Raw genomic sequence first — 12450 nt, 5'->3', positions numbered from 1 at the left:
ACATGTTTTCCACGAGGCTAAGTGCTTAAATGATATAATTGTTTGAATACCTGTGGATGAAGGCTAATTGCTAAAATTGGGACAAATTGATTAATGTACAAACTCACCCATTTTTTAAGTGACGTATATTCAAAACAACTTTCAAACAAACATGAAAACAAAAAGTTCCAATTTTTACAAATTAGTTTATATTTATGTGCAACACATAGTAATATTAGTCTAATAACTGGAACAAGAGCCACTACAACAAAACTGACTTTTTATGACACCACATCAATGACATACAATAAATGCACGCCGTAGTTTCTCACTTTTACGATTTGTTTTTTTTGCACGTCATAAATACTTTTATAACCACGATGTGTCTATTGCGTAGGCCGTGAATGCTAATAATAATGATTTTTTTACGAATTATAATATTAGTCGTAAATAATAAAACTTTCTACGACGTGCATATGTCATGTCGTTAATACATCAACTATACACGACACGCGTACACCAACCATTAAAAATATTAAACATTTCACGGTATACAAAATGTCAACCCTTAAAAATATTATAATGTTTACGGCACACAAAAAATCAACTATTAAAAAATATACTTTTCACGGCGCACATATGCTGGCCATTAAAAATATTTTACTTTTCACAGGACACAATTTCAATCATGAATAATATGACCAAAATAAAATTAGGCGGGAAAATGAAATACTCTGGCCAAATGCTAAGATGAAATACACTTTGCAGAAGTCACTCTCTACTCCTCCACCACACTCATCCATTTCAAACCCTAAATCATATTCTCACCAATTTCACTCTTTCTTCTTCTTCTCTTCTTTTTCTTGGTTGAGTTCTTTAACCGGATCGGAGTATCTGAATACGAGTAGTAGTAAAAATGGTTTCGGATTCGGAGCTGGTGAATCGGCTCTGGGATGTGCTCCAGACCTCCGACCTCAATACCACCACCGCCCGCTCCGTCCGGCGTACCCTAGAGTCAGAGTTCGACATCGACTTGTCTGACCGCAAACCCTTCTTCCGAGACCAAATTGATTCTTTCCTCGAGACCTGTGTTCAGAGGACCCACAACAACGCTGTCATTGTTGAAGAAGAAGATGAAGAAGCGATTCACGAGGAAGCTTCAGAGACTTTGAAACTTAAAGACAACAAGTCTGTGTCCGAAGAAGAAGAAGAAAGTAATGGACAGAGACGCAAGAAACGAAGGTTAGGTTTTCCGTTTTTCTTAGCATGCCCATTTCCCCCTGTTTGGTTGCAGCGAAAAGAAATCAAAATATTTACTAATTGAATTTTTCACAGTTTTTGTTGTTAATATGATAATTTCTGGGGTGACAAATGTGGGTTTAAATATTTGTTTGGGATTTTTGGGGATAAACTCCAACAAGTTTAAATTAAATTCATTAGAGTGGTTGTGAAGAGTAAGTATTGAGTTCTTTAATCAATGTATATATAGCCAGCCAAATCTGTGCATTTGGGGATTGTTCTTCTTACTACTGCATGAGTTTGTATTATGCATGATTGATTGAGAGTTTTATTCATAATTGGAAAATTGTTTATAATAGCACAATTTGATTTCATAGGTGATATAGGTTTTTACTCTTTTGTTTTGTTTGGCATGTTTTTAAATTCTTCCTATTTTTGGAATGTACTCTTGTTATCAAATTTTGATGTTCTTGTGTGGGTATTAGCCTTAAACTAGTTACTCACATGGTTCTTTAAAATGTGTGAAGAAATAAATTTGAGGGCACCTGTCTGCATTTAAATGTATCGTGTATTCTTTGAAGTGGCTACCAACCATAAAAAGATTAGAAAAGATAAAATGAAAAGAAAGAATTCATACTTTTAGAGTTTGCCCTCATACTATATTTCGAATACATGCTCGACCAATTGTGAATTTCTTATTTTTTGGGTGTGTGGGGAAATAACCTTGGGCACATGTTGCAGGCTCTTGAATTGTAAACGCACATTTTTGTCAGGTATCATACTCTAGAGTTGCTTTTGCTTTTCTTTTTTTTTTGGTTTTTATTTTTTGAAATTTTAAGTGAGTGTGTTACTCACTTGTGTAGTTATTATTATTCCCTATGGTTTTCATTGAGGGATAATATTTTTGAAGAATAGTTGAGTAACAAACAATGAAAATCTCTTCCAAGTATAAATATGCATTCTGCCTTTTTTTGGCTACCCCCTTTTCTTCAGTATGGAGATCAGAAGGATCTATATCTGGATTCTCAAGTTAGAGGTGGGTTTTGATTTTTTTGGGTATCAACATTGTCTAATTGCACAGATTTGCCATAGATGGTTCATGGGTTTTGAATATTTTTGCTATTTTGGGTGGTTCTGTTGTTGAATTTATATGTGAACGAGACAATATTGCTTAAATGGGGTCTTTTTATTGGGGAAAGTGAGTTTGAAGGCAGTGTTTTTCCTTTTTGAATTAGTAAATTTTGTGAATCTGGTAGATTATCAAGCATTTAGCTCAAAAAATTAGAAATGAAATGGGTTACTCTCCTAATTTTGGTTGTCTTGAGCATGGAATTTGATGTCTTGATCATCATCATCCACTAAAATGATCTTGCAATTTGCAAATTGTGTGCTGGAGAATCAAGAAAATTTCAAAATTTGTTCCTTCTCTAGTATTGTAATCCTCTGATTTAGGAAGGAAGCCATCTTTCAATTCATTTTTATTCCTTTTTATTTTCTTTTTGAATTGTCAATTTATTTGCTTGTTTGTTAATAGTAAGTTGTGTATAGTTTATTGAGAACCATTTGTTAATATATTTGAGTACTCCTTTAAGTTGATGGTTCAACGTAGAAATCAAAGTTGTTTGAGTGTGCTATATTGATTGAATTTCCTTATATATCACTGCGGTTAGAATTTGGGAAATAATAAAGAGTAGTGCACTATATTCTGTGCACTTTTTGGTAAGAATGAGAATGTTTGGTTTTAATTTAGCAAACAAAGATTGAACCAATTGTTACTTTTGATTTACATGAACTTTAGTTCACTAAACAATACTACAAAGAGGATAGTGCATTAGATACTGGATTTGGTTATCAAAATTTGGAATTGATGATTGAAAATTTCATCCTTCAATGCAATCTTGTTACTTTGGTTCCATTCAATTGATATATTAAAGTGTTAAATTTTTTTACTTCTATCTCTACTGCTTTTCTTTCTAGTTCTTAGTGGATTAATTATAAAATTATTTCAATTCCATAATTTAAAACATATTCTGCTCTGCATGAAAATATACTTCTATGTTTAAAATGATAACTTAGTTGATTTCTTTGTGTAGCAAGGACAAATTTATTAGTATTTTTACTGTGTTTCACTTACACTTCTGAGTTATTTATTTATTTATTATTTTTATTTTTAAATTTATTTTAATTCTTTGCTTTTATAATGTTGAAAACAAAAGCTAGCGGAATTTGAGTCTTTGTTGTAGCTTGTTGCTACCATAACGCATCAAAGCCATCTTTGTCCCCTCCCTCAAACTATACAGCCCATTATTTGGAATTATGATCATTGTCTCCGTCTTTGCTCTTGGAAGAAATTTTAGATATTTAAGTGCTTCAAAATACTAGATTTTGATATCAATGAATAGACTCATTCCGGTGCTGGTTTTAGGATCTCTTACTACTTAGTTCAGATTTGTAAAAAAATTGTGTCTAGAATTTTGTTGAACCTCGGACTGCCTGATTTTCTCCTTAAAAACTTTCCACTTCCTCTTTGGAAAATTTCTTGAATGTCTCCAACATCTAGGCTCATCTTCCTTCTAATTTGCATCAAGGTTTTCTATGCCTCTAAATTTTGATTATCCCCTTTTTCGTAGTAGTGTTGTGTCACTGCATGGACAAATTGTTGACAAGTAAAGTAGTAGGACTCTTCTTGTAATTTCTTTTCTAATTAGATGCCTGACACAAGTATTTGGCTCATTTGAGTTGAGTTTTTCTTGCTATCAGAGCAGATCGAGCAAAATGAAAAAATTACCCATTTCAATATGCCCAGCCAGAAAATTTCCATATGCCTAGAAAATTACTCATTTACAGTCTCTGTTTAGGGAAAAAAGTGCCCAGAAAATTTTGTTCTCATTACATTTCATTCTCCTCAATTCTATATTTTACCCCTAAACCATACTTGGGGTGGAGATACTGCAAATTGCATTCCCTGCAGTGCTGACATTAGCTGCTGATCCCATTGCTTCTCTAATTGACACAACACTCATAGGCCACTTAGGTCTGTCTTGATGTTCTTTTTTGTTTTCTCCTAAATGACCTTAATTACTTTTTACTTCGATAATTTCTTGAGTTAATTGCACCTTATGAATCAGGTATGCATTTAGTTCAAATAGTGAGATTTTCTCGTGAGGAAATAGCAGTAAAGTTTGTATCTCACTTTGAGGGCAACTCTACCAGTTGCTATACATTGTGCTATTGCTCAAATTTAGCAAGATGGACACAAAAAGGGGGGAAAAAACAAAAAAACAACTCTAGCAGTGTGCTATCATTGTGCCAAATTTAGCATGATGCTATCCACATCATTGTATTTTTAATATAAATTCAATAACTTAAATTTTTTTTTTAAGATAAACGTTAAATTAAATATTTAGAGTTTGAAAGAATTCCATCAGCAAATACCTATTATTAAATTTTATTTAATGCAAGTATGAAAAAGCTAAATGAATTTAATTTTTAGATACATCAATTACTGAATTATAAGTTTAGTTTAACAATACTCGAATACATATAATTTGGTACATGTGGTAGAAATTAAATCATGCAAAAAAATAGCATTTGCACTGCTGGAGTGGGTTTCTCGAAACATAGGATTTGGTTGATATGATGCAACTTTTCACAGCCATGTAACTGGATGTTGCTGTGATTGCAGAGAAAGGGTAAGAAGGTTGCTTCATATTTGTTAGAATTTACCATCACCTACCACCACTACCACCTCACCTACTCCACTAAACCTAACCCACTACACCACTACCACCATCCACTACACCTACATCTATATAAGGAACCATTTGTAATAGACAGAAAATCAATCAATATCAATTAATAATACATCGATTTTAACATGGTATCAGAGCAGGTTTAGAACCTAGTATTTTTGCTTCACCGGCGGGCGGCAACTTCGCCTTGGCCGCCCGCCGGACCTCAACCTAGTCCACTAGCATTTTCTACACATACCTTCACTCTTCTTCACTACCTCGCCGACGCAAACCCAAAATCTCTTTACCCAGCCTTGATGAATTTTTTCCCCAATACTGCATCCAGCGTTCTCCAAATGCTCCCTCAAAAATTCCACCATTGGAGTTCTGAGACTTCGCCGGATCATATCTTGGCATTCCTCCACCGTCACGCCGTCATTCACGGCGGACGAATAGTCGCCGGAAGCACGTTTCGGATCGTACTCCGCCGCCATAGTCGCCGGATGTAGTGGGTGATTGATGGTATGTACTGTTGCTCCATCTGGTTGTGAGGTTGGCCTCTCCACCTCGCCGGAAAACCAGCTCCACCGCAAGTGCTCCAAACCGCCTGCGGAACTCCGGCATTCACCTCCCCGGAAGTCCTCCGCTGCCGCGGCTTCGACGGCGCAAAGGCCGACGCCTGGTCTTGCGGTGTCATCCTCTTCCTATGTGATGGCTCTCTTTGTTGCAGTTGTAAAAGCTTGGTAGAGATGCGGGGTACTGATGAGGCTGAATGGTAATGGGTTCTGCTTTGTTTGGGGAGAAGATAACATAAATAAATAAGAATTGATGCTTTGTTTGGGGAGAAGATAACATAACTAAATAAATAAATAAATAAGAATTGAAAAGCTAACAAGTGGTCATGTGCTGTCGGCCAGGCAAGCAATATTATATTTTTCTTTTCGTCAAGTTTAATTATCTTCGGCCATTATTAGTGCGCATCACCCTTTTCTCATTTTCTTCTTATTATTATTATTTTTTTTTATATTTCTCCAAAAAAAAAAAAAAAAAAATCATACCTACGTGATTTTCTTTTATCTATTTCTTTTAATTTTTTAATTCAAATAATTCTCCCACCTATATTTTTTCTTTTTCACACCACCTGATTTGCACACCTATCATCTTCCTTTTCTATTAGTGGTAGGACTCGCCACACACGTTTGAATCTCACATTTCTTTTTTATTTTTATTTTTTATTCCTTTCACATTCACACATTTCTCTTCAATTTTATTCACATATATTCTTATTATTTCTTTCTTTTTTTCTTTCTCTTTCACTTTATTTTTCATTTTTTTTAATTATTTTTTCTTTGCACAAAAAAAAAAAAAAAAAAAAACAACGAGGAAGCAGCTGAACTGCACACCAAATTCATTTTATTCCTGTCGGGGCTCACCCCGATCCATTTTATACCAAAAAAAAAAAAAAAAAAAAAAAAAAAAAAACAAAATCAAAACACAACAATGGCTTTGTTTTCTTTTCTGCAGACGGCCACACACCGACCTCCCTTCTCTACTCTGCTGCCGGTCTCTTCTTCTTGCCTCCGTCCTGCGCGGCCCTTGACGGTGCTGCCTCTGTGTTTTCCACGCCACCGAGCACGTTCACTCCCCCATACTCCTCCACTGCAGCATATGGCGTACCTCCAAAACGGAACATCACGGTGGCCTTCCGTTTCAGCTCTTTGTTTTCTGTCTTTAGCACACTTATCTCTGCTCGCGCATCCTTATACATGCGTTGGAGCAGAGCCAGCTGGGAGTTTAACTGCTGCACCTCATTTGCCCTACTCTGCAGCCGGTGCGACAAATTTGTGACCGCCGTCATGGTTTCCACGCATGACTTCAGAGTATACTGATTGGCCTCAATATCAGTTTGCACCGCCATTTTTTGCTCCACCGCCCGCATCGGAAAGTTCAACGGAGCAAACACAGAGGTGTTTGGTTGAGGTTCACTGGCCACCGCACCAGTTATTTCTCTTGTGGACTCGTTAAGGTCTGGAAAGAGAGTGAGCAGACCACGGGAAGATGAAGCCATTTTCTGGACAACAGAGTGTTACAGAGTGTCTCTCTCAGGAATCTCTCTCAGAAAACAGAGTGTTACAGAGTATCTCTCTCAGAAATCTCTCTCAGAAAACGAAGAGTTTTTCAGAGTTTTTCTAGCAGGTTTTTTGTCTCTGCTTCCAAGCCTCAGCCTCTGCCTCAGTTTATAAAGACCCTGACGAAGAGGCAGACACGCGCATCATGCGCCTCTCGGTGCTCGCCGACAACTTGGGCGCGCCTTTTGATGGCACGTTTTTTGATGGCACGCCTTTTGATGGCACGCCTTTTTATGGATTGGGCACGCCTTTTGATGACACGCTTTTTTGAAAAATTGGGCACACCTTTTGAGGGTGCGACTTTTTAAGGGTCCGACAAGACTCTGTAAACTGTCCCGACATTGATTCCGGTTAGCTCCTTTATGGGTCCGACAAGACTCTGTAAACTGTCCCAACATAGATTCCGGTTAGTTTCTACAAGGGTTCGACAAGACTCTGTAAACTGTCCCGACATTGATTCCGGTTAGCTCCTTTATGGGTCCGACAAGACTCTGTAAACTGTCCCGACATTGATTCCGGTTAGTTTCTACAAGGGTCCAGCAAGACTCTGTAAACTGTCATAACAACTGTCACAATAGTGTCTGCTACAACGGTCCGACATGACCCCGTAAACTGTCTTCTACACCGGTCCGACATGACCCCATAAACTGTCTTCTACAACGGTTCGACATGACCCCATAAACTGTCCTCTACATGGTTATGACACCCCCCTACAGTGTTCTCTACATCGTTATGACACAACCATTCAGTGTCTTCACCAACGGTCTGACACGACCATACAGTGTCTCCTATCCTTTTTTATTTTTATGTATTTTCTTGTTTTGTTTCTCTCTTCAAACTCAAGTTGGTTAGTTTCTATCCTCCTTGAGTTTGCGGGGGGCTGTTAGAATTTACCATCACCTACCACCACTACCACCTCACCTACTCCACTAAACCTAACCCACTACACCACTACCACCATCCACTACACCTACATCTATATAAGGAACCATTTGTAATAGACAGAAAATCAATCAATATCAATCAATAATACATCGATTTTAACAATATTTAAATGGTTGTTGTATATTTCTTGTTAGTGAGTTTTCTTTTGAGAATTGTCTTCCATAATTGTATTTCAAGTTATTTTTGTGATTGAACTCTATGGAAAATGGAATCCAGGAATGATGGGCTCCGAAAAGACTACAATGGGCAAGCACTAGCTTATTCTTTTGTTGACAGGTCAGTGCGTTACCTTTAATGTGCTTGTTCTGTTTTTTGATGAGTACAATATTTTATAGACCAAAAAACACCATAAGGGGGTGAACCCTGAACAATACCAAGCAAAAACTATACATCACAGTTGGGATTACTTAACATGGAGGTCATTTAGTTTGTCTTCATTAATTGGTTCTGAAAGGCATACTATGGCGCTATTTGGGAAAGACAAGTTCAGGCTATTATAGCCTCATTTTGGATATAAGCCAAAAAGCATGAACAGTAGGCGAAGGTGCAAAACTCAAAAAAAAAAAATAAAAAAAAATAGGTGCACTGCCGTGACAGTACTTCGACTCATAAAAACAATGTCTATTGGTGCAAACAAGATATGCAGAACTGAATATTAAATTGGTTAGCCTTGAGTTTATGGGATTTAAATTGAGCTTAGGCATTTTCAAACTTGATTTGTATACTTTTCACCAAGCTTCAGCTTGTTAACTAGCCTAATCGAACATTTATATATTGCCATTTCATAGCATACTAGTAGAATTAGTGATTGGAAGTTGCTAGCATACTGCACTTGCTTACTTTATTGCCCATGAAACTGTAGTGGCTTTGTAGTATTTGTCAGCATCTTTCACTTTGAATCAAGCTTAGTGATGTTCAACTTGGCTTGTTAGGTCCCCAGAAAGGGGATGAAAAGAGTCTGTTTATCTTTAAAATGTTCCAGATTTCATATTTTTTTAGTCTATATTTTACACTTTCACCTGACAACATTTCATGTACATATTGGATTGAAAGTTTCTTTTTAAACTTGTAAATAATATAGACTCTAATTTGATTTGGACTCTTTAGTTTGGAACTTACAATGTTTGTGACAACCGAGTCTTTACTTCCCTTCTTTTCTTTCTTCGTTCCCTTCTCCTTTCGCTTTTATCAGATTAATCACGTTTGGAATTGGTTCTCTAAATGATAGTCTTTACCTCTGTTTTGTTCGGGGACTTAAACCTCTCTTGTTTTGGAGGGCACGCGGCCGAGTCCGGAATGCCCGGGAGTGAAGCCGGAAAATTCTGGGCTGGAAACCAGGGGCTGCACGTGCTGGGGCCTTGGGCTGCACGTGCGGGAGAGGGTCCGCACGTGCAGGGAGTGAAGCCGCACGTGAGGAATTCTGGGACTGTTTGGCTGAGCACACTGCTTAAATTGTAGGTGCGGACTGAGGTGCGGGAGGAGCCCCGCACGTGCGGTGGTGAGGGCCGCACGTACGGGAGATGGCGCTCCGCACGTGCGGGGATGGGTGCCACACGTGCGGTACTCTGGCAGTCTGAAAACTCTGTTTTTTTATCATTTTGAGGCCGAAAATACCTCATTTCCTAACCCTTCCTTCTCACTCTAAAAGCCATCTTTTCTCCTCCTCTCTAGAAACTCTCTACAAACCTCCAAAATATTTTGATTTCTTGTAATTTCTAGGGCTTAGAGTATCATCATCTCCTAAATCTTGAAGATCAAGCTTGGACCCCTCTTGGTGTAGGAGAAATTGAAGAACACACCATCTTGAAAGCTAGGGTTTCACTTCCTTTCTTCATCAAGGTCTTGAGGTAGGGAAATCTCCATGAGTTATATATATATTTATGTTAGATTTGGTTGGCTTTAAAGGCTCCATTAATGATATTGAAGTTTTAGTCTTATCTCATAAAAGTTAGGGTTTTAAAAATAGGTTTTTGATATCTCTCTCTTTAATTATCCCTCTTGAAGATTTTAACTTATATAATGGTAAGTGTGGCATTTTGAATGAAAAACCCTTTCCAAAGAGGGGAAAGAGGTTTATTTTGATTCTTGGCTTAAAACCCTAGAGAATGTTGGGGGATTTTGATAGGTGAAAATATGTTTGGGGGCCTCTTGTTGTTCTAAAATTAGATAGTGAAACTTTCTCCACATTGATTAGCATAAATGATAATTTACTTAGGATTTGAGAAAAGAGCTATTATTCTAACATTATTGTTGAATATTTGAAGTGTATTGTTGTAAAATAACAAATGATTGTGCATTTTGGTTGGAGATAATTGTAAAACATTGGAATTGATAATTGAAAGGCATCGCATGTAATCTTGAAGAGGGCCAATTGTTGTGAATTGAGCATGAAAGATGTTAGTGCTATGGGTTGATGGCACGGTGAATTGTGGAATATCATTGAGAAGAAGAAATGGATAATGTAGTAAATTGATGTTGTAGAGATGTTTGAAATAAAGGAATGTTATGAGCTATTATACATTGCATCATGTTCTCATTTAAATTTATTATCTTCAATGCACATCTTGAAATGAGTTGAAAAACGTTTTCTTTGGAAAGGATTATATTGTAATGAGAACTATGAACCGTGTATGGGGTAAATACGGTGGTAAGTCCGGTTAGGGGGTGTAGATAAATTTGATAAGTTGGCCTGAGTGTCCACGGTGAAAGATCAGAAAATCGCGCGGATAGGTGTCGAGCCTTCCGGTTAATACCGGTAAAAATGACAGTTTGGTAGTACTCGTAGAGTCTACTTGTAGACACTAGCCTAGGAATTACCAGTGTCGTATTTACCGCCCTTTGTGATTAAAAAGTTTAAATTTGGAAATCTATGAGATTGTAATTGTAAATGAAATGCATGGTGTTTCTCAAGGAAGACGTGAATAATATTTTGACAAAGTGTTGCATCGCATTTGCACTTGCATTCAATTTTTGGCCATCCAACATAAACGTATATACTTTGTTTGGTATTTCTCTACTGAGTTTATGCTCATCCCTATGGGTTTTGGTGCAGGAAAAGACGTGGTGATCCCGCCAAATTGAGGGCGTGGATAATTGTAAAGAGCACACGGCCCTCCTTTTGTTGTGAATTCTTTTGTAAAGCTAAGGGCTAACATGTATGGGTTTGAAAGACCCTTTTGTTAATCGGGTTATTGCCTTGGAAGATGTAAGCCCGTAAGGGCATTTTATTATTTTGATGCTAGGTACTTCACATGTTCTAGATTCATATATCCTTTTGTTTAGTGAATGTATACTGCATGTGGAATTTTTGCATTAAACCCATTTATTATATGAATGAAGATGGAAGAGTTGTTGTCAAAGCATAGAGAATGTTTGTTCGTTTGGGGTCTTATGTTGAATTATTTTTGGGGCGTGACAATGTTAATAGATAAAACTTATACAAACCTAAACCTCATACATGGAGATCCTTTAACATAATTATGCAAGTCCCAAGTAAGTGTTGCATTGAAGTAGATTAATTTCACCTCTTTCTCTTTTTAAATTTGATTTTTCTCATGAGCTTCTTATGGCTTGGATTTAGTAGCAAACTATTGAGATCTTGAATTTTTGCTAATTTTTCATTATGACATTGCTTTTATGGGGTCATTGAATTATCTTATAAATTGTGGAAATGTTTTGTTGATATTTTAAAATTTCTTGATCATTTCTTAATATCTCAAGAAATGTTTTTGTCCATGAGTCGTTGGTTTTTATACTTATGAGAAGTTTCTTTTGTTATGCAGACAAGAAATGCAATAGGGTTAGTTGCTTCAGCTATTGCTGCAGGTTTCTACATTGGGCACCCTCGTCCCTATGATAGAAGCAAGTGGATTTGCTACCGTTGCAGCTGCAACTGTTATAGGAGCTGTTGTCGGTAATTTTAGATAATCTCTTAATAGTTGTTGATAGAAAGTTAGATATGCATAGTTTTGGATGGTTTAAACTTTTTGTACAGTTTAGAACTTAAAGATATAGTTTTTGAATGTTTGGAATGTATAGACAATTGTTGAATGCTTATAATTTATGGATATAGTTTCTTTTTTATGTTTCAAACAATATTTTGGTGGTTGATTGATGTTTTGTGATGCTTGTTTGTAATATTTGTTAGATTGTACCAAATTGGTCAAATAGAACCTGCTGAATTTAAAAATAAAAAAAATTGAATATTCTACGGTAGGCATAATAAGTTGTATTACATATTTTATGGCGCACAATCAGCAACGTTATTTGTCTCACCAATTAACGGCGTGCAAAAGTAGTCGTAAAAAAAGTAACAATGACGTATAAAATTTGCCGTTAAATAGTTTTAACGGCGCATTATAGCATGTAGAAAAAGTAATAACGACGCACAAAATCTGTCGTTAAATAGTTTTTAACGGCGTACTATA

The 12450-nt window shown here is 36.7% G+C and overlaps 1 protein-coding gene across 7 annotated transcripts; it reads left to right on the top strand.

Moving 5' to 3' along the window:
- Positions 1-689: 689 nt before the first annotated feature.
- On the top strand, positions 690-12118 carry LOC114320233 (uncharacterized). Of its 7 annotated transcripts, none has more exons than XM_028267350.2 (4): positions 690-1221; positions 1960-1991; positions 8240-8299; positions 11806-12118. In XM_028267350.2, exons 1-3 carry the CDS (start codon positions 896-898, stop codon positions 8278-8280), a joined length of 399 nt encoding a protein of 132 aa, XP_028123151.1. In that variant the 5' UTR covers positions 690-895; the 3' UTR covers positions 8281-8299; positions 11806-12118. The 7 variants fall into 7 exon arrangements, 6 of the variants coding, with proteins under 6 accessions (XP_028123151.1, XP_028123150.1, XP_028123149.1 ...); XM_028267349.2 differs by lacking the exon at positions 11806-12118 and adding an exon at positions 11076-11382; XR_003649745.2 differs by lacking the exon at positions 1960-1991 and adding an exon at positions 11076-11265 and having other exon boundaries at positions 691-1221.
- The last annotated feature ends 332 nt before the right edge of the window (positions 12119-12450 follow it).

This window comes from Camellia sinensis, chromosome 10, assembly GCF_055761805.1.
Source record: "Camellia sinensis isolate YWXY chromosome 10, ASM5576180v1, whole genome shotgun sequence".
Classification (NCBI taxonomy): domain Eukaryota; kingdom Viridiplantae; phylum Streptophyta; class Magnoliopsida; order Ericales; family Theaceae; genus Camellia; species Camellia sinensis.
The sequence above is the reverse complement of the archived record's forward strand: the minus strand, read 5'-3'. Positions and strand labels throughout refer to the sequence as shown.